The following is a 26,652-nucleotide window of genomic DNA, read 5'->3' as shown; positions in this document are numbered from 1 at the left end:
AATCCTTACGATTCCTATACAAAGGATTTTACCACAGAAAAATATTTGCAAATAGTTAAAACCCTATAAATATATTATTATAAGAATACATGTAGCATTCCTACACTGATCAAATGAAATCTCAGTCTCAGTGAAGCCAGTACTAGCTTGTCATTGGCTTCAACAGAGGCAAGATTTCACTCACCATATGCAGTGATAAAAATAACATTTAAAGGCAGAGGGCTCCATTCACTTACTGCTCTCGTTATCAACTCTGAGGTTTTCTTGAACTCTGCTAGTGGCTTTGCACTTGCATCAGCTTCATCAAAATTCTTTTTCTTTTTCTTTTCTTTTTTTTTTAGTGGCAGAGTCAAAGTTTTTCAGATGCAGAGATAAATGCATAACATCAAGATCTTAAGATTTTATTATAGCAGCAGTCTTTCAGTACCCAACTGCAATAATTTTAATCGGCGTTTTCAGACAGTGCCGTTTCATTACTGAGCAGAATGAAGTTCAACAATAGTGATCAAAAGGCCTTACGAGGAAATAAGCTGTCATCTGAACAGAAGTATATTCAAGCCGACAACAGCAAAGTCGATCTTCCCAAAGACAAGTGGAGTTCAGGTTACTGCATATGCATTATTACTTTTTCCCCCAGAAAGCTAGGACAAGGGTTTCTACCTATTTTTGGATGGGATGTCAACATCTGCATTTGAGCTAGAATATTTTCAGAAAGTCAGTGTACTAGATCCCGCAAGTATAAATGTCAGACTTCAGCACAGATGTATACCGTTTCCCACATCAAAAACCCGGCATCTGACAGCTGATCAGAACCAATCCATAGGGGATCTTCTCTTTGTTGGTAAGGACAGAGGCACACCTCTTGGCAGTGACTTGTTTCTTTTCAGAATGCAGTGATCCAGGGAATTCTTTACCTCTGATCTGCGTTAGATTTTTGCTTGTTACTAGCCTTAGAGCAGCTCTGGCTTGCTCCTGAAGTATATTCTTTCACTAAAGGAAAGAACTGTTTTTTTATTCAAGACATATATAAGACTGAGGGGGAGAAATTGTTGCTCTCCTCCTCTTTTTTGTTGTTATAACAAGATTTCGCCCATATTTCCACTGAGAAAGATCTAACCCAAAAGATTTTTCATTGAGTGCTGAAATGTGCCATATCATCTTAGTTCAGGGTGAAAATTCAAATATTGGGTTCTATTGAAATCTAAAGTCCTAAAATAAAATTTTTTCCATCAGGAAAAAAAGAAAGGAAAGAGGAACAGAAGAAAAACTGAAGATAGTAAAACTTGTTCTAAGCTCTTGATCAATTGGCATTTCACAGTCCTATCAGCTTAAAATCACTCTTGTTGTCATTTTAACACAACCTTTTAAGAGAATGTTTGAGCACTTTTTACTAAAGTATTTTTTTTTTCATGACCAAAAAGGAGTGAACTATACATTTTTGCAGACTTTCTCGTATGGCCTATGTACAGAAGAGTATCAGGCAGAACAATGGAAAATAACAAAGGTATATATTCCCTGGATGCAGGCGCAAACTTCCCCTAAGAATGGTGGGTTGCTTTCCTCCCTAGTCTAGAACACCTCTTGTTTTCCAGGCTGACTTGAGCCTTTTTAGTTTCTTATCCAGTCTAGCTCTTGTGAGGTTCAATATATTCCTGGTCAAACTAAAATAAAGCAACCTAATCTCTTTGTATAATTCATGTCTGATTTATTTGACTCAAGTTTAATTTTGTCATTCAGGACAACTGTATCTATCTGTCACATCACATATCCCCGAATGTTATGGTAAAATTTATGTCAATAAGCATATATATAACAAAAACATGTAAGTTTGGTTCTTTCCCTTGTGAGGAATGCATGGACAGTAATGGATCACTTTGCAGTGAATACCCACAAACAGCACAAAGACTCAGTACTTTACTACTAAAAATTCTTTTCTCTTCAGACAGTTGAGGGCAGGTGAAATGTTTTCAAAACCTGAGGCTACAAGATGAGCATATGCCATCTTGATTAAACATATGGAATGCATACTCAAAGAAAAGCCAACTGGAGTCCTAGTTGAGTAATCAAAACACCCAAGCTGAGAGGGGTTAACATGAGAGGATCAGCCCTGAACTTTGAAGTTTTCTGGTCTTCATTTTTCCTAATTAAGACAAGATTTAATAACCAAACCACTGTACAAACTATGTACTTAAACTCTAGGTTTGTTTCTAATTTTGTTGGGAATTCCTAGTAGATTCCAAAAAATCAGTACCCCATGGAAAGTTCATCCAGTAAGCTGGTCTGATTTTTTTTTTTTTTCATTTTCTTATAGGTACCAGGGCTGAATGCCTACTTTTCATCTTTTTTACTTTGTCATTGGCTCTTATGTATAGTTATGAATTCACTCTTAAATAAAACAGGAAAAAGAAAAATGCATGATTAATATAGCCTTGACGCATTCTAGGAGCTCTGGCAAACAACTTTTGGAAGGTTTTCTAATAAGTGCAGAAGAAAGTTTTTAAAGCACTTAATTACTTGCACATCTACATTTTAGAGCAGGGAACAGCATCACATTTGTTGCAGAAGCACTGGTAAATACATCTAGATTCTGCTCGTTGTGTATTAGTGGATGGTCCCTTTTGTTCTTTCTTCCACCAGCATAGGGTATTACTCTACATGGAAACAGGGGCAGAATCCAACTCTATATCTGATGTTAGAAATAGTGCCTGCTCCTTTTTCTCATTTTTTGGTATTGAGTTTATTCTGCCACGTAGAACATTAATGATACTAATCAATTTAAAGACAAGGAGCCATCTTGGGAAGCTGATTAAATTTTATTTTTTTTCAGGTGATCAATGAATTTCTTACACAAAAAGACATTTAATCAGCTAACTGACTTCACATGAGTTATATACATACTCCACATACTATTGCATAATGAGTAAGCTTAACATATGATTTGAAGGCAGCTGAATGGAATGCTTTCTGAAACTGGAAAAGGCAATTAAAAAAGTTGAATAGGAATTCAATAATCTGTATGGCATCATTCACCTGTTCAACAAGAAGCCAACTGTAATTTAAAACTGTAACATTATTTGATCTCTATTTCACTGAATTATATTTTCATTGATGTCAACATCTAAAAATTAATTTTGTATCATTTTTCTGCAAGCTGAAAATGAAGATCTATACCAATGCACACAAAATATACATAAACAAGGTACTTGTACAATAACCTGTCTATTGTCAGCTACAATATGGTACCAGTACTGTGCTCCCTTATTACTTTTCAATCTTCAGGTTTAGTGGAAAGCCCTTACTTTCGGAACTCACCTTATTCATGTGGATCTGTTGCTGGTATTGTTTCTGCTTCTCCAAAAATTGTTGATGTTGCTGCTGGATAACCAGCTGGGCCAAAGTACTCTGAGGAAGAGGAGCTGACTGGGTTCGATTTAGTGGCCTGTGACGAGGCAGTTTGTGGGCAGCTCTTATGCCAGGTGAGACTCTTTCCTTTGCTGCTAAAGGAGACTGAGGATGAAGAGGAACCGCTCCTGCAAAACAGCAATACTCACTCCAGTGTGAAGAATAATAATTTAGTAGATCTAACAGAAGAGAAATCTCTCAGTAAGAAGTAGGGGGGTATATTGCAGAAGTTTGCATCAACACTGATGCAGTGGGCCATGTATCACATGCCTAGCCACACTGGGAAGTTCAACAGCTGCAAATGAATGCAGTGAGGTAAACATTTTCGCTTTTCTGTAATCACTGAATTCTTTCATGCTAAAGGACTGGAGCAGAAATCACTAATGTGGGTAAACAAAACAAAAACACTGTACTTTCTTCTCCCACCCTTCTGCTTCTTGCAATGGCCAAGACCTGTAGAATCTATATTACCACATTCAGTTTAAAGCAAATAAAATGTCATTTAAACACCTAAAATTAATACTGTATTGAAGCCTTGATCATTACCAGTCACAAGAAGCTTCTGCTGTCTCATTTGTTCTTTCAGTAACAGATGTTGCAAAAGAGCTTGGTGGCTGCTATTTGGCTTTCCCTCCAAAGCAACGTGGGGATGAGTTGAAGCGGGAGGAATGTTCCCCCCATACTGTCCAGCCAAGGCCACTCCTTGTCTCAGCGGCTGGGTCTCTCCCTTCTGTTTTTCTTTGAATGACGATGAAGCCTGTCAAAAAAACAATGGCACTGGTAAATGCTTTTCATAGACCTAGTCTTTTATAACTCCACATAATTAGATGGTCTGATGCCATACTTTTGAATGGAAAAAAAGTTTAAAATCTCTGCCTTACCCTTTGCCTGTAAGATGAAAAGGGAGGAGGAGCATGCCGGTTAAATTTAGCACCATGAGAAACTGAGTAATGGAATCATTTGAAAAAAAAAAACAATGATACAAGCCAAAGCACAAGAAACTACTGATTAGAACATTATTAGATTATTAGATAATTATACTATTAGAACATTATCAAATGACAAGACTGAGACCTATCCTTAAAATCCTGAAAGATCTTTCCACAGTCTCCTGTGCAGGAAAAGAGAGGATCAGAGGAAACAGTTTACACTGAACTTGAATTATGCAGGGATCAGTTTTTAACATAATCTTCCATCAGACAGCAAATTAATCAGTAAAACAAAATAACTACCTGCAGTAATGGTAAGCTATTACGTTTCTAGGAGCATTCCCTGACTCTCTGAAGGACAGCACAGATGAAGTTATCCTTTTTGCAAAGTAAATTTTTATGGTAAAAAATTCTGATCTACTGAATCATCAAGAGCTCTTGTACATGTGTGACATTTTAAAACGCCCCCATAAATTGCTTAGTTATTGATTGGAGGCCCAATTTTGGGAGGCTTTGGTCTAACAGGAAAATATGTTGAGGCCTGCAGGTTACCACTAATGGAATGTCATGGTAGAAAACGTAGCTCTGATCATCTGAATTCCACATATTCTAATGAGACAAACGGCTTTTGGGGCATATGCTTACTTCATACTCTGCCATTACCCTTCTCTGAAAAACAAACACCAAAGTAAACTTTACAGTTTACGACTACTTATTCTAGTAACAGAAATAAACATTACTTGCATAAATCAACCCCTTTGTTTTTTCAAATGCCAAAAGTAATATTTGGTGCTAGCTGACCACATCAAAAGCTCTTAGGATTTGAGTGAGAAAATTAAAGATATTTTCATTTCCTTTGTTAATGTTATAAAATTTCTTTGAACCTAGTTCTATGTTTTGTGAATTAGCTAGGAAATTTTTGATGATATGGTTTGGAAAAGTAAGCATTACTTTTCATGATTAGTTCAATTTTTCCATCCCTTAAAAACAATAATTTGCTTACAAATATCTCATGAAAGGCTTCTAGAGAACTGATTTAGAGCTTACACAATTTTCCTCGCAAAGGTCACTATCTGAGCTTAAAAGGCTGGACTGCAGCAATATATTATTGGTGAGAACATTGCATGTACTGAAAAAGCCATAAAATGACATGAAATTTGAACTATATTTAGCACTGGAATTAAACAGAACTTAACACAAACCATAGTAGGATGCATATTTTTTATACACTGGAAAGTTTTATTTATAAAGCTAGAATTTCTATAGAAGCTACTGATTCATATTTTATGAAATCTAAATTGTTAATTTTTTTTCACAATTCATACATTGTTGTACAGAATCATCATCATCATTCTCACAGTAAAGAAGTTCTTCCTTATATTCTGGTGGAGCTTCCTGTATTTCAGTTTCTGCCCATTGCCTCTTGTCCTGTCACACGGGGCAACTGAAAAGAGTTTGTCCCTGTCCCCTTGACACTCTCCCTTCAGGTACTTGTACACATTGATAAGATCCCCCCTCAGTCTTCTCTTCCCCAGGCTGAAGAGGCCCAGCTCTCACAGCCGTTCCTCATAGGGCAGATGCTCCAGCCCTTTGATCATCTTTGTAGCCCTACGCTGGACTCTCTCCAGTAGCTCCACGTCTCTCTCGTACTGGAGAGCCCAGAACTGGACACAGTACTCTAACTAGACACAGTACTCCAAGTACTCCACATACCACAGCTGTGTTTTCATGCATTTCATACATCAGTTTCACTACAAATAAAGTAAGTTGATTGCTGAGGCTTGAACAAAGGCCATAGGAATGTAACCGGTCAATAAAAAAGCAAAAGTGGTTTCCATATCTGCTTATTTTATTCGTAGTGATTGACAGTACACCCCTCAAATAACAAGCCTACCTGCAGGAATACAAGATACTCCCCCTATTATGATCCATACCAGCCTAGATTGTTACTGGAATCTCACTGTAAAAATAGTTACTGGTGTTGTACTTTACCAGGTACCATCAGTCATTTACCCAAAATCATTTAATATAAAAGTTGAAATTATATGGTCTCCTCATATGCATTTCCTCACCATATCTGAAATCAGGTATTTCTTTTGCAGATACAAATACAATGTGTCTGGCCTGTACTTTGCTAAGCTCCATATTGGTATTTGTTTATTTATTATTAAGAAGGATTATTGCTTCAGGTCATGATCTTAGATTTTCAGATGTTGCCCCTGCAAAGAAAGGTGTGTTTCCTACTCTGAATGGCTTACATTCCAAATGCTAAAAAAAAAGAGAATAGGCAGACAGTGGGTTTCCTGGAAGACAGAAATGTTTTAAACTTGTCACTTACACTGATGTGAGATTGTACGGCTGGAAGTCCCAAGGTAATGTTGGGTAGAGAAGGGGATGTGTACAGACTCAGCAAGTTCACTGATTCTTCTTGTATCAAAAGACGTTGCTGTGAAACCAGATGCTGGAATAAAGCAGAAAAACAACAGATGTATAATCTCCAAGCTTTTTATCTTGGTTACTCTATCTTGGTTATCCTGCTACATTGAAAGCCTGTTATGTATCATACATTGGTTTGCGTCCCTTTGGGGTTCCAGATAAGAAAAAGTACTGTCCCTCTAAAAAAACTATTAATATTTCCTGTCTTAAGAAAACAACTGGGGTTTGTCTGGGATAATGCCTTAGTTAGTAAATCAAATTCTATGCAAAACCAAAATCTTGAGGATGCCTAGACCATCTCTTCTCTCATCACCTACTGGAAGTTCACTACTATAAGTTCAGTGGGAATTTAGCCAATATATTAAGGACTGTGAGACAAACTGTAAAGTACAGTTTGCCTTTGAAGATTCATCCCTTAAGGTATATGAAGCTATAGATAGCCAAACCAAAGGTGTCATTGAATGTGAATGTATTAGACCTTTATTTACCATGATTATTAAAATTTTTATTGTGAAGTATGAAATGCAGGTCACAAATAGACCATGTATTTTCTAATTCTTAATTTGATATCAGGATGTTTCAGTCACATTATTTAGTTCTATTTATGTGGGAATTTAGGGTAGCAGAATTGCCACACCTTCCATTTAAAACAAATTTACTCTGTCCCTCTCTATATATGTATGCATATATAGAAATAGTGTCCCATCATTCTCTGATGGTGAGATATGCCTGCACAGATTTCCTAATTCTGTTCAACTAAAAGTCTTTAACATTTGTTTTGAATCCTTGTGACATAGTTTTCAAGGACATGGAATTTCTGATATATTTTTAATCACTGTCAAGTAAAAATGGACATTCAACAAAGATCACCCATTGCCTTCCTATTTCAGATTCATTGGGAAGAAATATAAAAAGTTACATTACCACAATAGGAATCTTTTTGAAGCCTTTGCCTCTCTGCTTTAACAGTCATGTTTTTCAACATGTGGTCTAGTATAGTTGCTTGAATTACACTTTCTGTTTAACTCTTGCTTCCCTCCCAGAACTTTAACACAATAAGAGCTACAAAGGTCTTATTAGACTTAGGAACTCTGGCATGATATGGTCCCCAAGGGACCAACATCCTTGAAAAAGAATACCCTGTGTAACAGTATGACACAGTGACTGCTTTCTTCCCAAACAAAAAGCATATGGGACTCCAATAATAGACCACCTCCAAGAGGGATACTGCACACTCGGGCTTTGACTAAAGTAAATATAATAACTTGTCAAGCATGTTGTGGGGAGCTGTAGATTTTCCCCTGGACAAACCTGGAATATCAATTAACTCTGTAAAATACTTTGTGCTGATACAATGCAACCTCAGACCATCAATGAAAAGTGGTTAAGCACAAAAACACAGGATGTTATTCCAAAACATAACCTTCCCCATACAGTTTGTTTGGAGATATGACCTATCACCGAGACAATAACAGTAGAAGTCTATCTCTGTAATTTTCTCTTGGTACCTAGGGAATGTCAACAGATAGTATAGGAAACAAAGAAGCTTCACTTGTATGTTACATTAATTCCTGGCTAACAGTGCCTTGCCTTGATAACACCCACCTTTGACCATTATTAAACCAAACATGTCCAAACTACAGAGATATTATTGAGGCAGGCTACAAAAATTTAACTGAAAAAGGATGCTGTAGCAGCTGCAAGGCACCTTCTACAACATCATCACATTTGTACTGACTGCAATATCTACACAGAGCTACTCCAAAAATACATGTTTCTTTTTTGGTTTTCAATATGCTACTGCTACCTTTTAAGATTTGAATTAGCAAATGAAACAGCAGTAGGGTTTAGAGAAGCTGCAGAACTCGTTACCACTGCATTAAGGCCAAGCATGATTGCTATAAGAAGCAAAATCAATCGTGTTATGTAGCATGAAAGTTTAATATTAAAAATATGAATTTATTAATTACAGTATTTACTTTTAATATATAATACCTCTACTAATTGATCATTTTTGTGTGGTAAATAACTGATTTAAAAGAATCAGTAATATTTGCTTAAATGACAGATATACTCTGTCTCTGAAAAAGACTTTAGGAGTCTACCTGCATGGATCCATCTGCATGGTCCAAAATATGTTGAGGTACAACTACATGTCCCCAGCTGCAGCTTCTCCTTTTACACTGTTGAAAAAACCCTGAGATGATAGTGGCACGGAACTGAGATGCCAGCAGTGTTATTTGGGAGCACAAAGGCTAAGGCATGGTCCTTCACCATGAAAACCTCGTGGTCTGGACTGGCAAATAAAGGCAACTGCCCTTCAGATACTGGATTCACGGATCCTCCTTCCTGTTGCTTAAAATATCTTGTCAATGTAGTTGCTTTCTTTCTTAAGATAGAAATACCATAAATATAGCAGTGCATAGTTGTGCACTACTACATTTAGTTATCGTACTTCTATTTTGTTACTTGGGCTGGCTGAGAAGTGGCAACAACTATTTCACATGTCCATGTCACACACAAAGTGAGGAAGAGGAAGCGGTTTCCCTTTAATACTTCTAAACTGTGCAGCTTCAGTAAGGTTGTCATGGCTTTGAATATTCACAGGTAATTAAGTTATTTCTTAAAACTTATTTTGTTGCTAGAGTTCAATAACAAAGCAGTGTCTTTCCACAAACATTTGAAGCAGACATCCCCAGCTGTTCAGAAACATATCCACTTTGCCACTAGCCACTTGCAAAGAGCACCTCATAGAGCTGAGTATTAGAAACAGAAGGTTACATAAAGCAAGTATGTGTTTATCTGCCTTGCATGTCATCTATGTCTCCTGTATAATCAGGTGATATTCTAGGACACGCTGCTCTCCAAAGTGCAAATGAAAGAGAAGGAACACGACCTGAAGCCCAGTGACACCAGATGGAATCTTTCCTTTGCCTCCGATGGCTTGGCACCAGGCTGCGCACACCTAACATTAATCACGTCGCATGACCTAGCCAGGTTGTCCTCTGAACTCAAGGGACATGCTGTGCAGCGGCTCAAACCTGCTTGTATTTCTCATGCAAGTAAGATTTAGTCCCAGCACAGCAGGTGACCTGAAAGTGTATGGCACACTACCAGAGACAAATAGCTGCTGCGGTGAACCTTGATGCTGCTGGAGAAAACTAGGCCTAATAAAAACAGCATTTCATTTGTACGGCGCAATTGAAAACTTGCGTTTAAGTTTCATATAATGAGATCAGTGTTTCAATAAAGCATACACCGAAAGTACTGGTATGGGACCTGTGATAGCAAAGTAAGTAGTATCTGCAAAAATGTAGCATTTGCAGTGCACTTCTGTTCATTCAAAAAATTGTAAATGTCTACCCACCAGACTGCCCTTTCCATTGGGTAAACCACTTAAGAGTCTAATTATTCAAATGGATATGGCAAAAATACTTTAAAAATCCGTTTCACTACCGATAACACTCTAATTCTGTCTATGCATCAGAGTGTGATCATTTACGGTATTGACTCATGTTTTTACTGGTAAATGGCTCTCTGTCATAGCAACCTGTTTTCCTCAGCAAAAAGTGTTTTATTTGCTGCCATGAAAACCACGGCTATCCACCCACTCAGATATGAGCACAACACTTACTGCAAATGTCACAACAACGATTATGAAACAACAGCAATGTGAGTCATGCAGAATTACAGCAAAACAAGTGATATTTTGGGTGATTTTAGAGCACTTATCCTATTATTAGAAACTTCTGTGCTTTGTATGTCTGATGAAAAATTGATTAGATATATAGTCTTTGAGAGCTAGCAGCAAATATTGAGCTGGAGAAGAGTATGTAGTAGTTTGGTTACTGTTAAACTACAAAATAAAATCCCATTGAAATTAAAATGTACTGAACTGGAGATTTACGGAAAAATGTTTGAGCCCACAGGACCACAGCATTAACAATCAAGTAACCAGAGACGTAAAGAAATCTCTGACTGGACCCAGAAATGGAAGTCAGTGGTTTCAGCTTCTTAGTACACTTCCAGCAAGCTAAGTGACTGACTCCAGTACATGGAGCTCAACATCTAAAGGAACTTTTAGGCTCATTGGAGCATTTGCTGTATGAGGCTAAAACTTGGGTTGCTTGGTGTAGCATGGCAAATGATATGCAATGAAGTGTCCTAGTAATGAAATGAATTGCTGGTTCTAGCTACAGCCTTTCAAATGTCCCCAGAGACTGCTAGTCTGACCAGACTGTATGTCTTTCTAATAGTCACTTAATGCTATGGGCAAGTGTCCAGAAACTAAAATATGCAAAGTAACAAGCACTGAAATTCAGTTTGAGACATTATTCTCTTCCTATGTTGTAGTAGTAACTCTGATCTCCAGTTAATTCATCGTCCAATTGGATATGATTTCTGGTTTAATACAGCATTAATATCTACATATTACAACTTTCTACTTCTACCAAAAACATTCACAATTTTAAAATAGACTATTTAATCCCAACAAACTAGTATCTGATCTAATCTGAATGTTGTATCTTGCTCTGCATCATTTAAATTTCTTTGCAATCACATACAGAGGGGCTATGAGGCGAGAGACCACATGTTAGCCATCAATGCATTTTTTTTTCTTTTTGGTTACGGGCCAGAGAGAGGCTACTAATCAGTGTGCAGAGGTCACCCACCTGCCCCCTGGATCATAGTTCACACACACAATTAATTCATTATGGGGAAAAGTCACCGCTGGAGGTTGAACTGCCCATTCCAGGTTTTTTTGAGGTGAATGTCCTGCCACTGACCTGGAGAAATAGCTCCATTAGCTAAAACTCTGTTAAATCACATTTCCTTATGCAATTTTTCTAACATAAACATCATAAAGCAACAATTAATAGAAAACTTTGCCACCAAAGCAAAAATGGCTGTAAGTATGGGTACTAGATACAGAATATGTTTGAATTTCATTTTCTCTTAGAATATATTTATTGTCCTTTTACAATATTGCCACAGATAAGCCTGACTTAAGAATGCCTGTAGTAAATGAGGTTTCTCACAAATTATTTAGCACCTACATGCCTATTATTATAGGCATACATGACAAAACAGATTAATAAATAGTTACTGTTCCTTCCGTCCTTGGATCCACCCTTAGACCTAAAGATCTACTTTATGAAAAAATTATCAAAGACTCTGGGCATGTCAGTGTGTGGATAAGTACCGTACAGATGAGGAAACTGAGATACAGCAAAATTAAAGGCAGACGTGAAAAATGACCTAGTCTTCTAACTCCAATATTGGAATTAAGCAAAACTACTTCAGCAGGCATATGAACCTGGAAATGCCTTAATCCACATGAACTAGAGTCACCAGTGCCTAAGTCACTCCTTCTCATGTGAAAATCCATGCACCTCTTCTGACTGTGCCAACAGAGAAGCCAGACGCCTCGTCCATTCTACCTACAGCAATCAGAGATCCTGAAAACAGGTTTAACACTTTACTACCTCATCCAGCAAGATGGTCAGTGAGTCCTAAGACTCTGAATATTGTTGTGATTGCTCATTTCACATTCAACTGACCTTGTCTCTGTCATCCTTCATGACCTTTCCCCCAACTTGTTTCCTAATATTCTGCAATAAAGATACTTCCAAGCTCCTTCCATAGCTCCTTCCCACTGTTTCAGTAGCATCACTGCCATTTTCGTTTAGACTTTGATTACCAAGCAGCCTCTTTACAGGCCAGACTCCTTTCCAAAGATATTCTGCCATTCGTCTACAGAGTCCTGGTACCCTGATAATCGTAACTGCTCCAACTGAGTAATACTTGTGAGTACCATCAAACTGAAATTTGAAATCTCTCCAAATCCAGACGTCTGAGCAGTTATCTAGTCAGTAAAGAGTATACACTTACTCTTACCTCAGCTTGAATGTTAGCTGGCAAAATCGAGGTTTCATTTTCTGTTATACTACCAGTCGGACCATTGCTTGGGGAACTGGGACCTGATCCAGGAGAGCTGCTACTGACTGAGGATTCTGGAAAACAAATTATGTATACATGAACTCATATAGAAAGGCAATGCATGATCTTAATGAACTAACTGTACATTGTTTATGGCATAGGTTGTTTTTTTTGGTGCAGCTGAAGAGTATTTATCAGTTATGAATATTTGTTCTCAATTTTTTGGTTTAAGTTTTACAGCAGTAACAAAGAAAGATACTCTTGTTCTTTTCCCTTCTGATCTGTCTTCTTCACAAAAGGTGAATTTGTTTTTTGGTTGTTTTTTTTTCCCCCCACAAGGATGGTATGATATTCAGTAGCAGGCAGAGATACAGGCATTGAACGTGTAATCAATAAAAAGAAAAGAAAGTCTTTTCTTTCTAATTGCATAGTGCCCTGCTTCTGTAAGAGATCAGAATGACAGAGATAGCCAGCTTGCAAGGGTCATGATAACATGTCATCAATTCATGAGGCCTCCTGCCATTCTCTTACTGTTTGGAAAGGGTGCTGGAGTAGTAGCCTGCTGTAAACTAATCTTTATATACATAAGTAATAACGGTAAAATACACACCACTTTCACTACATTTTTGTAATAAATAAGAAATACAAAAATCTTTACATAGCATTTTAAAGTTTGTATGTTATCTCAGTTAAAAATTCCCAAATTCTGTCTAAGATAAAGGGAAGGCATATGATCTAGTTGTGTGTTGTTTTATTAAACTGTTCTAATCCTATACCGATATAAATTAAAGTTTTGTACACGGAAAAGAGTAAGAAAGTTAAAGATAGAAGTGTGTGGCACTGGGAGAGATAAAACTCCTTCATAGAATAGCTTTAAATGAAAGCGCTCAAGAAGTTAAAATAATTAATACCTAAATATGACCATAACTATTCTGAGGCTACTTCTTTGCTTCTTTCCTCTTTCTTTCTCAATCCACTTGCAAAAATATGTCTGCACTTTCACTGAAATTAGCATGAGATTTCCTAGCAGCTTATTGGACCTTTTGCTGCTTCCTGCTAGAGCTGGCTTCAATTTACTGAAGTGAATCAGTATCCAAATATACTAACTGGTCAGGGAAATTTCCTGCATTGAGTTCTCACTGGTTTCATCAGAAGAGTAGAAACACTACTAAGTAATTTTTTTCTCAGCTTCTGAAAAATTAGCACTTTTTACATAAATATTCATTTAATTTAGTGCTATTTTCTGTTAAAAGAAAAAAAGAAAAAAACACTTCAGCCAGAAATGTTTCATCAAAATCAAATAATTGATTAATAATTAATGTTTGATAAACCTTGATTATAAAAGGTATAAAATGTCACATAACAAATCATTATAATGGCAGTCTGTGAGACTCACTGTCACTGACACTGCCATGAGTAAACACGTATTTCATTTATTTTGAGGTTTCTGCTCTAGCAGTGGCTGCACAAAAAGCTCCTGGGATAAGTATTTTAATTTATACCTCACTTGCAAGTGTACAAAATACAAAGAAATCCACCACAATTACGGAAGAGGAGATAAAGAATCTCAGAAGAGTTTCAGAGAACATCTGAAATAACAGATTAGTTGTAAAAAGTCCTTTGGAAAGAATTTGTAGGGAAATCATCTTACTTGGTCACTTTGATGCTTACAGCCACATCTGTGTCCCAGTGTTACATCTGACTTACTGTGGAAAGTTGTTGTGAGAATTGCATCTATGGTGACACTGAAGTGAATTTGCTTATGTTGCACTGTATCTCCACCTTGGTGGGGCCTAACTCTGATATATCAAGTGAACCCAAATATATCTCTGACAGCTTAGTAATTGCTGGTGGTATAAACATATGGTCTGATTGTAATAGCAGTTGAAGCATGAAGCTACCAAGTACTGGTGCAAATTCATAATAAGCAATATCAGAGTCAGGCCAAACACAGTAAACACTCTTTTATTTCAAATAAATGGATAAAACCTCGGCAGCTTTCTATTCCTACACACTAAGATGACATACTTCAGGCTGCTTGGGAGCTGTGGTGAAGTGTGCAATTCTGCAAAATAATACATACGATATGAGTCACCACTCTATATATCAATACCAAACATGCAAAAGAATGCTTTGGCATCTACTGTTAATTGGTCTGTTGTCTTTTTTAGTCTACGGACAAGAAAAATACCGAACACAAATACCAACTGAAAAGAAGTACTATTGATGAAAAGAAATTTACTTTGCATTTTCCCCCTTTTAATCCCCCATATACATATTCTGTGTTTTTACATGCTAAAATTCTGTTTTAATTACTAAAAATATTATCTGCTACAATCAAAAGTTTACCATTGAATATTTAAACTTTTTCAACATTTTCTATTTAAAAAACAGCTTAGTGAGTCCTTACATCAAAAATAGCTAGCCTTGACATTTTCAAACAAACAAATGAACAAACCAAACAGGAGGACAGGATCAAACACATGCTCCCAAAAGGGTTCTGGATTAACCTAGGGACAATTACGTAGGCCTTTTTGTGCCTGCTGCTTGCATTTATGTTCTCCACTGGAGACAGAAAGTGGGAGATGCAAGACCCAAAATTTTGACAATGCACAGAAGAAATAAACATGGGGAACAGACTATTCTCTTTTTCTTCTTTAATATCTTTCTTTGCTGACAGGTTACCATTTGTTCCTGTACCTGCTGTTGTCAAATGCTGGTTTCCAAATTGGTTTAAGAACACATTTTTCAAACAATGACTTTTTACTAAGCACTAAGGAGCCACAGATTTGTACGTAATCATTTCTTTAATCCAGTTCCCTTTCCAGTAGCTGAAAAATAATGGCTAATAGCATGGTTAAGAAACAATTTCAATTCCAATATACCATTTTGAAGGTTATTTTATGTATGTCAGCTAGAAGTTGCAGCTGAGATGGAATTTTTCCATTCTTAATTACCTGTCACCTCAAAGAGTCTCTTCTTGAATGAACTGACAACAGTTCCATCCTTCCTTCTGAGCAAAGGGCTGCTTCTCCTTTCTGTCACCTTCTGTTTTAACCTCGAACGCACCTTCAAATTGGGCTCTGAAGCTGGAAACAGAAAGAAGAAAATGAATGATTACAAATCAATGCATTGCTACACCCAGACATCATCGGCTTGTAGGATCCTCCCTACAGAACTTCATCAGCTCCAAAGAGAGCTTAAAGGCAGAAATTTTCCTACCTGTCCTCCCCAGTTGTTCTGCTGCCCCTCATACGACTCTATTTTAGACCAAGGAATAGGAGCGAGAGGAAGGGGGCAGAACAGCTCCTGAGCCCAATACTGTCACTACTTTTGATCTCACCCCCATTGCGCCTTTCCCACAAAAAAAAAAAAAAGTTCAGAATTAATGCCTCTATTCCCAATCTGAGTTAAATCTAGGAGACAACAGAAGACAGGAGGACACTCTATTTTGTACACTATTTCCTTGACTTCAAAAAGAAATAATGTTTTTTACTTCCATATCTATCCAATCTGGGATTCTTATTCTACTTTACAACTTTAAATGGATTCAAGTATGTGAAGCTAAGCTATAAGAAATACATTTTAAAAAATGTGTGAGAAAATGAACAGCACAAAACTTACTAAGAGTTAGTAAGGCTTGTGCCTAATATTTACTTAACTAAGCTAGTGGGGTTTTTTATATGCCTCTAAACATTTATGATTCCTCACATACTCTTTTTGAATTCAAGAAGCAGAGAGTAGGCTACTAAAACAAAAAAAGTCAGTGGCTATGCTGAAAAAGATAAACGGGAATTTCAGTAATGTCATTAAATTAATTTCTTTTCCACCCTAAAGAAATGACCATTACTCACTTTTCTTCTCATCCTATTTCAACTCTAATGTTATTCAAATATCAGTAAAGAAAACTTTTCTTTTTCCCTCAGAGTGCAATAGTAAGTACTATGACTATTAGCAGTTCATTTTATCATTAGTATTAATTAGAGATTAATGAAATTTTTATTCTGCATCATTTTATATCTCTTGTAGGTGAAAACTTGGATGTCAATACGGCTTGGAACTCAACCTTGTAATTGGATTATGGTCTGATGACAGAAATAGAAAGAAGTCTCCATTGGTGCCTTTTGATTTCTCTTAGAAATATAAATTATGACAAGATTTGCTGGCAGAACATTTCTTGGTCAGCAATTTTAGGCCCAGCACTTCAATGTTTTCTGAATAATATACCAAACAACTAGATTTATTACAGTGTCCAAAGAACATTTATGCAGAAAAATATACGCTCTGAAAAGGAAGAAGTAGGATTGATTCCCAGAAAACCTAGGATTATATTTAATGCACCTTGGGCAAGTTCCACCTCTCTTTCCTAAATGGACACAGTCTTTTCATCATGTGAAAACCAGAGATGAAGCTCTACTGCACTTCTAATTTTGTGATATTTTTAGCATAATAGAATGTTTCATGTACCCAATTATCTGTTCTTATAAGTAAACTCGCTATCAGATAGACTGCTAAGAGCTAGTGAAAAACAACCATGAAATAGAATTTGTTTATATTTGTCTTTCTGGAACTGAGACTTGGCTGAGCAATATTTCAAATCAGAGAGAGCTGGAAACTGGGATCAGTTCTCTCTCTTATGCACATGCGTAAACCCAGCCCCCTGAAGCAAGAGTTAGCACAAAACAAAATAAATCTTCACTCCACTCAACATTTTACCATTGGCTGCTTCAGCATTAGGATTCAACCCTATACTTCTAACTCCAATCCTTGCCCAGTAGGGGCAACATTTGTTTTCCTGGTGTCCCACTTGTTCCCTCAGGGACATTAAAAATGCTTATGGCAGAGCAAACGAATTGCTACCCTGCTCAGAGTGCTGCTAAATGTCCTATAACCTCAAAGCTCCTTCCATCTGCAGTCATTCACTTGTCACACACTGACTCCCTCTTGGCAAGTAGTCTCTTCTAAGCAACCTATGCCTTCAGCACATTTCAGAAAAAGAGGCACTGGCTAGCAAAACGCTGGAAATCTTTAATAACAGCAATGTTAACAAGAAATTTCTGTTTCATTGGTTATTACCATCACTAAGATCAATGGTCCCTATAGATATCACTCAAGTATGATGACATTTAGAAGAAAAGGTGGTCATCTATTGTGCTGACTCACTTTGCATTGTACCCTTAAAATTTAGGACAAGATTTCCACGTCCATGACAAACTAATGTGATACAAATCCTTTGCAATATTCACTGCAGGGAAGCTCCACTTCTATATGAAATGTGTTTCATGCTCAGTCACAGAGATTGCCTTTATTTTTACCACATTCCCATCACATTCTGCAACTCAATCACATTATCAGAGAAACTACTTTGATGTGAATGTCTGAATTTATGAGCCAGCTGAGAAGACAGCCCTTGCATGAAAGCTGAAGTATCATTTTTAAATAGAAATAATCAATTTTAAAATGAAAAGGCAGGGAGAAGAGTGAGTTTAAAATTATAAAATAAAAACTCCTGATGAAAGACAAAGTCATGGTATGGAGGTGTATATACCTCAAGTACTTGCGTTCTTGAATGTCTCCCATGAGACACTTCCAGCTGCTGAGCTAGGACTTGGTGCCTGGAACTAAAAATTCAGATTTCAATGTACAAAATAAATCTATCCAATTTGAGGATGTCTGTTCCAATGAACAAAATGCAGAACTGGAAAGTGGTTTCCTGATACCTATCAGTTGCTGAGGCACTAACTTGGTGCATGACTGCAGAGGTCACTGCAGCAGCCTGCCTCACTGAAGTTGAAGCAGAATTACTGTTGACTGCAACTGGTATGGATTACATTAGCAATTTTATGTGCCTCTAAACTCCTGCACGAAGGAAGTAATAACACTTCTATAACTGTCAACATTCTTCTAATATTTAAAAAGGCAAAACTAAATATTTTAAGCTTCAAGGATAGAGTTGTGGATTAAAATTATAGATGGATGGACGGATGGATAGATAGACAGACAGCTAGATAGATACACGTACCTCCCCAAAGCTCATTACATGTGATGACTTAGAAAGGATTTTAATCCGTTGAAATTCATGAGTAAAGGGAAAAAAATTTCTTTAAATACTTCTTAAATTACATGGTCCCCCTAACATTTGCAGAGCATTTGGAAAGCCTTAGTTGCAAATGGTGAAGAGTTATTATAATTAATTTGGTTTGATATTTTATCTAGTGGTTCTTTGAATCAGTCTACAGAGGATATTACTCAAAATGACTATTTTGCATTAGCTTCTTCTGTAGGTATTTACTGCACATTAAGAACAACTTTCTTGAGTTTAATTAAAACCATTGCCAAAATTGACTATGCTAATCACCAAGGACATTCTTTCGTAGTGCAGAACAGGAGTGTCGCAGAGGGAGCTTGTACCAAATAACTACTGACTCTTTATCTTCGCTCACTGGCTTGCTGCCGAACAGCTTTCTCATGTAGATACAATCCCTTAAGAATCAACCTTTTAATGCTGCATCAATACCACAAGATAATTAAAAAGGCCTCCATGTAGGCTATTACTCTATGCAGTGATTCAACCATAAACCAAGATACTAATTGAGCAAGATAATGAATACATGTGACTGACTCTGTACACCAAACATCCCACTGAAGTCAAGAACTCAACAGTAGATTAATTCTAACTGATATAGGAAGATGCAATTTTCACCTTCCTGAGGTAGTAAGCCCTTTCAGGATGACATTCCTAAAACGGTATAAGCCATCGCTCTTCACAGTAAATGCACCAGAGCAGAAGAACACAAACTGCAGAGATACCAAAAGGATTCCTCCTGGCAACAGCAGCAACGAAAGGATGCTGAACAAGCCGAGGTTTCCTGGGTTAGATTCCTAACACTTAAGTGGGCTGAATGATACCACCAAGGCGCCAGAATACCAGAGATGAGAGAAGCAACAGGAGAACATGGCTGGGAGCTTGGCAGAGGAGGAAAGCAAGGGCACACTCTTACTAGCTGGGGAAAGAGAAAATATATTATTTGAGTATGTTTTGTATGAAAAAAAACACAAAGATGCAGTGATTTTCTCCGAAGCTCATCAAAGACCATGTCACTGATTTTGACGGGAATCAGCTGATACCATCTGAGCAATTCACTCAAGTGGATTTCAGTAAACTAACCTGAGAATGGTTTATGTAACTCTGCAATACAATTTGGAATAATGGGATGTTACAGAAATATGGTGTGTTCAGTATCCCATCATCATTAGCTGGCTTAGCATCTCTTTTCAGTGCTGTTAACCTGAAGTGGCATTACACGTTACATGGTTGCCTACCTTAAGTGGCCAATGGCTATGAAAGATATAGACAGTATTAGTTTAAATAACAACATAAGCCACACAACAGATCAGTTACCTAACTCCTTGGCATGACCTGCAGTTATTTCTACAGAACTGTTAATTTTGGTTCTAGATGAAAAAGAAAGATAATATCTGGATGAATTTTGTCTCTTTTATGGTGGCTTTACATAGCAGGAAAGAGGTTAGTGGCGACACTGTTAAAAACAGCAAATATACAGACTTACATATATGTACATATTATTTCATCACCATCACCATCACTGGTGAAAGAGAGCTACTCTCTCCTGAGTAACATGATATTGAGAAGCAAGCATGAGAGACAGGAAAATGATACAGTGAAATCATTATGTCACATACTACCTTTTGCTTAATCATTAACAATTTGCAGATACTACCATTAAAGAATACAGCCTGTGGCTAAATTGCTCCCAAATGAACTGAGTTTTTTGACAGGGCTTTGTTTCACTGTTTCTTATGAAATACACAGAGATATTTAAGAACAGATAAAAACACTTTCTACTCACAGGAAGGGGATGTATAAATGAAGGGAATGTAAAAGATAATAATGCACTACTTTCTGAAGGTTCCTGGAACACAGTACTACTTTTGTATCAGAAAAGCGTGTGCCAACTTCAAATCAGCATTTAATGAAGCCAGACAGGAAATGGGGGATGGGAGATAGTGGGTAGTGAGCAGGTCCTCATCTTGAGGCTAAAGCCATATATAGGAAACCTGAAGATCAGAAAGTGAGCTTTTGTCCAGGCTTAGAAAGGCTCTAAAGTGAAAGCATTTCCTTTTATTAGCTGGTAGGCTGTCTTAAAAAAGCTGTGGGGCAGTAGAGGTAAATTATACTAAATTTGGCTACAAGGATTTCAACAGCAGCACAGGCAACAGAGGCAAATTCTCTACATTTTCAAGATCTGCCATGTCTTGCATGAGAAAGAATTTATCCCAGTTGCCCAGACAACAATGTTATCACTGATCATTTTGAAGTGATAACATGGACTTCTCTAAAGTATTTAAGTCAACAGAAATAACTACAAAACAAAGACTTAATATTCTAGGAGTAACTTAGCTCTGATATTCCCTCTTTCTCTATCATTTTTTTAAGCTGCAGAGTCACATATTAAACTGAATTGCATACATTCTATACTGTACACTGAACAAAAGTTATCTGAAGATCTTTTTCTGTTGTTTTTACTGCCTGGAATCTTACAAGCACCAATAAAGGAAATTACATAGTCAATGAATTCTTTTCTTTAAACACATGGGTTGTTATTTCTTTGTACTATTGTACTGGGGACCCACGCACAGACAGGACTCCATGGTATTATGTGCCAGTGGCAGTCTGTTCCCTAGATAGCTTAAGGTCTAAGTACAGAACAAAAGGATGATGGATGGATACAGATCACTCTATGACAGCCCTTCTACGTAGTGTCAACACTGGAGATTAAGGAAAAGATCAAATCCTACCCTATTACTGTACCAAGAGAAACAGTCAAAAGAGGCATATCTACGAGTCCTAAGGAGGTAGTCTGAGAGTAGTTAGCTGGGAAGAAATGCCCATCATACATCTCTCAGGAAAAGGACCAAATTTTCATTTTCCCCCCTCAGTGATGTAGGTAGTACAAAAGGCACAAGATACTCCTATTCCCCATCAAAAAGGATAAATGAGAAGAAAGTCTGGGCTTCTTCACCAAAAATACGAATTCAATCAAAGGCAGGCAGAAAGCTCTAGAGATGCAGGGAACACAGGTCAGGAACCAATGTTCCCTCAGTTGCTTTGCGGAGAGTGGCCACCAAACTTTCCCTTGTGAGAAACCTCTGAAAGGCTCACAGTCATTCCTCTGGCTGCATGAGGTTCTAGAAGACATGTAAATAGTCACTGCTCTGCTTGGAGTTTCTGACTTTTGCTCTGATTTTCTGCAGGAAGCCACAGACTGTTTCAGCTACCTTCACATATCTGAATATATTAAACATGGACAAGATGGGCAATGGCCTTTTACTTTCATACATGACTTACTTCTACGGTAAACCTCCACCTTCAAATACAAGAGACAATATTGGATAGCAAATATGTGGGACAACCTCTCCCCTAGCTGATGGACTGGAAGATAGCTGCATGCAGTACAGTTCTGTAGGCTGAAGGGCTTTTAAATTCTGGTAATTTAAAATGCCTCTTTTGGAAAAGTTTTAAACTAGATTAATGAGACTGAAAGCCATTTACACCACTTCCTTGAAAATTCTTCCAGGAATTACATGGAACATCCATGTTACTGGTTCTGACCACTGGGTGGTCCCAATGAGGCAGAAGCATCAGATGAAGCCGTGTAAGATGAAGATGCTTTGTTTATCTGGCTTGCATCACCTAATGTGTTTTCAGCATATACAGAAACTGTTTCTGTACTACCATTTGCTTTAAGGAGAATGCTGTGAAACCCTTTAGTACTTTGCTTTATTTTAGTTTTGTAAAAGACAGAATGCTTTATTTACTCAGACTAAGGTAAATATCCATTCCCTAAATAAGAAACCAGGTTTAGTGAAACACATGGTAAAACAGCTAATTAGATTAGAAGGGATCTCTCAGCCCTTCAGCTGTCTTCAGGCTAAGGAAGTAATTTTAACAAGATTAGCAGTTTTTCACTGATTGCCTAAAGAAGGTTGAAAAATGTAATATTTTCTGAAGCCACTTTAAATATCTAACTTTTCTTTTAATGCACTGCAATCAATAGGGAAACACAAAATTTCTATTTTAATACCCATGCAAATAAATATTATCTTTCTAGGAATGCCTCATTGAATTAGGTGTAGGAATCTGTAGTAGTATACTGCTTGCATTTAGCCAGAATTAGGCAACTGTAATTTCTTTTCAGAAAAAGTTAATCTATGTAATATCTTTCCTATTGATATCTCATGTGTGTGTCACCTGTGAGACCAAAGAAAGAGGCAGACTCTTGATAGTATTCTTAGCATCATCTCTTTGCATGTGCACAGACTTGGCCCATGATTGTATCGGCAGAAACCACGCTACCTTGAGCAAGGCTATAGTTTCACTGAGCTCTCTGTAAATCTATAAGGAGTAGAGCCCTCATTGTGTTTCAGGTCTGCTGAAGATCGCTACGTAACATGCAATCTTAATCTCCTTCCATGTGAAATGGCAGAAAAAGTCTTGAAATATAGAAAGAAGAACAAGGATATTTTAATATTAATTCTTACCTTCCCCTTTTATCCTCAAATTCTGTTATTCTTGTGCATTTTATAGCATCTATGTGAGCTAAATCACATTTTAGTTCTAAGGAGCTGTAGAGGGGAAGGACAACAGTGAAGGTGGTAATTTAGTAGAGAGCATCCCTCATTTGAATGGTAAAACCCAAATTTAGACATGCATGACTGACACTCGTCCTGGATATGTCTTCATTGGTTATTATTGTCCCCACTTCTGGCCCTATACAACAGGTAGTTCCAGCTGGTAAGACGTAATGGAACTACAATACTATACTTTCTTCAAACATAGCAAATATAACACTCTTTAGTCTACATTTTCCTCCAGCATCCATTGAATCATTACTTTTGCACAAGCAAAATTATTTTTTCCTGGTGAAGAAATGCCAGAGACAATCCCTTAACCCCAGCAGTCCAGGCTTTTGCAGGCCACAGATCAACCCCTTAATATATGATTTATGTTTTACAGAATAATCATGTTCATTTCGCCCCTCCCAAAATAAGCAAGAAGGAATTAGTTAACAGGGTGATTAAATCCCAGGGATTTTAATCTAGGAAAATATCCAACAGTGATAAGTCATTGATGGCAGGCAACAAATTATAATGTCATATTTCGCCAACCTTCAGAAATCCATGATTAAACATCATCATTTCTGTTCAGATTTGAGAGGACATCGGTTTCACTGTAGATGAAAGCAAGGCAGGTCTAGATTGCTGAAGCATACTGTTTAAAGCTGCCTAAAGGTAACACAGAGTAGAAGTATATGGGGACCCTGCTATAACAGTACAGGATGCCAAGAAAACTAAAACATCAAAAAGCAGTATATCTTGCTTTCCTAATAGATGAGCCAAATTCAGCTCAAAGATAGGGAGGCAGAGCTCCATTGAAGGCAATGAAAGCTAAATTTGGCCCCAAAGTTGTTTTGATTTTTAAAACATGTTTATGTAACTTCTGTAGGCAAGGTTGATTTTGTGAAAGATCTTGCCATGTTAAGTGAAGTGAGAAAACCCCTCCACCCATTTAAAGCCTTAATTAGACATTGATACCGCACCTTCACAACAAAGCTGAATCAAAACAAGTTCTTTCAGAACTTGTTCTTTATACTCTGAGATGCAATTCCAGTCTTCTACAACTTAATTAGCTAAATATACAATGTAACCTTCCATCTGGTAGAGTAATTTAACAGGAATAATTGTGCACCACCATAACTCAACGAGACACTGAGGAAAACCATTGAAATGCTATTTCCTTTCCTTTGGAAGAGAATTATGTACAATTTCAGCATGCTTTGCATTTCTAATAGTTAAAGCCAACAGGGAGATATCACTCTCATTTATATTACTTTCCCATGAGAAAATCAAAAGCAAAGTACAAAGCTTATGCCGCTGTTCATGAACAGCTCTGTAATACTTACTTGGCTTTAGCCAGAACATGTTATTTGGCAGCTAAAACCTTTAATTAGAATTGTGGGTTTGAACAGATTTTTCAGTGAAACTATGTTTTGCAGGAGTTTGGAGAAGTGCAGTCTTTACTAACCAACATATTCTATTTTAGATGATCTGATACCATGTGATTTCCACTTTTCATTTCTCTGTCTGTTTCTCACTTTTTGCCATCTTTTAGATGTTCTTGCTTACTTTTCCAAAAGTTTTCAACTGTTCTTGCCCTTGATACGGCTGTCTCACAAAAATCCAACAGGAGTGTTTGCCACCAACTTCAAAGAGTCTCAGATTTTATACATGCTGTTTTGAAACTTATTTATACAGAGGGGAGAGACTTTCAAATTCCCTTTGAATCCATTCCACTTCACTGTCAATGGACATTGTGCTCTTAAAAATCTTTACATATCAGGACTGCCATGTGCTCCTTATTTAAGCTAAATTTCCTTTATGTTCATGTGTACAAAAGGTGTCCAGTACTTACTTAATTAGTTACTTATCAAAAAAGTACGCAAGCTACTTGGCAATTTATAAAATGTTTCTGAAAACATACAAAGTTTGTGTAAGAAAAGGTTTAGATATAAAGTTGGCAATATCAAAACACATGAGGTAGAACTTTGTAACTACATTTTGTCTATGTACTGGCAAGTAAAAGAAGAGTAATTGAGAAGTTAAGATAGTAGTTAGATTAAGACTGCATAATTAGTCTAAATATGGATATACCAACCATCAAGATGGTTCAGTACCTAATACAGCAGAGTAATTATTTGACAAGATATTAGATGAAGTAAACACAAGTAGTGGGATTTGTGCTAAGACTCCAGAAGAAAAAAATGATAGAAAAACTCCAGTTCATATAACCTTGAAATTAAGCAAGAAAAGTCATCCAAGAATAATAGCTTGCCTCCCTTCAATTAAAAGTAAGTGTTAAATAGAATACATTAGAGGAGCAATTTTACACTGATGGGAGGACTATGATGGTCTTTATGGGAATCATCCTAGTGATGACTCCTGTTGAATCCTGGTGCAGGCCTCAGCAGCAGCTCAGAAGCTATAGGACCTGATGGAACTAAGACAACTGCAGCACAGCCCAGTAGCTGCAACAGTCTTGGAGCTTCTTTATGTTTCTTTAAAGCTATTGCACTCCAGTGGGCTGAACTCTACTTTGGCCTGCTCATTACATAAATCTGGAAGAAGCTGTTAACATCAGTTTGCTTCATATTCGTTCTTTAATTACAAGTCTCTTTGCTTTATCAAAACTCGTTCTACTAATTGGGCCCTCTCAACTTATTGATAGTGAATTTAAGAAAGCTAAAAAGTCTATCTGGTAACTAGTTCCTATACTGGAAGAAAAGTCTTGAAGAAAAAGGACTGGGAATTAGGATACCTCTTTTTTTCCATTCCTGTTCTGTGACAAATACTGATGATTTCCTTTGGGCAAATCATCCAGTCCAAATTTGTAAAGACTGTTCATTAACCTGGGCAATCAAAGGCTCTGAGAGGCAGGAATGTTTAGCATCTCTAAAAAACAGTATGAAATGAGAACTGTTTAATGTTTTCTCTCTTTACTTTCTTCATAACTGATAAGCGCCTCTCCCATTTATTGTGCCTGCTTATAAACTAGCAGGAAAATAATACATCTCTTTACCGAGTTTGAATATTTCATTTTGACAGACATGTAACAGAGGATTTGTGATCCTCTGAGCCATTTTTTTCATTGAAGACCAACAAAAATTTAGCTTTTCCCTAAACTGTTACTTCACAGCAGAGTGTTTTCCTAGAAAATGCAGACAGAAATGGAACTAAGTGGCATGTGAGTCATGGAAGGGAAGGAGAGAAAAATTTTCACACACAAAATGTTTTTCTTCTCAGTTTTAACTGCTCCAGTAGATTAGTGAGTCACTAAGTGCAGAAAGAATGATGGTAAGGAAATATT

The 26,652-nt window shown here is 37.1% G+C and overlaps 1 protein-coding gene across 10 annotated transcripts in view; it reads right to left on the bottom strand.

The window, feature by feature from the left end:
- The window catches only part of HDAC9 (histone deacetylase 9), a 491,690-nt gene that overhangs the window by 189,022 nt on the left and 276,016 nt on the right, over window positions 1-26,652 (bottom strand). For 8 of the 10 annotated variants that reach the window (XM_062569209.1, XM_062569204.1, XM_062569205.1 and 5 more), the window contains 5 exons: window positions 15,665-15,796; window positions 12,666-12,781; window positions 6,670-6,792; window positions 3,949-4,159; window positions 3,313-3,530 (listed from right to left, as the gene is read on the bottom strand). In XM_062569209.1, the coding sequence (XP_062425193.1) occupies window positions 3,313-3,530; window positions 3,949-4,159; window positions 6,670-6,792; window positions 12,666-12,781; window positions 15,665-15,796 (800 nt within the window). The remainder of the gene's footprint in view (window positions 1-3,312; window positions 3,531-3,948; window positions 4,160-6,669; window positions 6,793-12,665; window positions 12,782-15,664; window positions 15,797-26,652) is intronic. The other 2 variants (XM_062569202.1, XM_062569203.1) reach the window with 1 other exon arrangement.

The sequence above is a fragment of the Rhea pennata genome, chromosome 2, assembly GCF_028389875.1.
Source record: "Rhea pennata isolate bPtePen1 chromosome 2, bPtePen1.pri, whole genome shotgun sequence".
NCBI lineage: Eukaryota > Metazoa > Chordata > Aves > Rheiformes > Rheidae > Rhea > Rhea pennata.
This window is presented reverse-complemented; position numbering and strand designations above follow the sequence as displayed.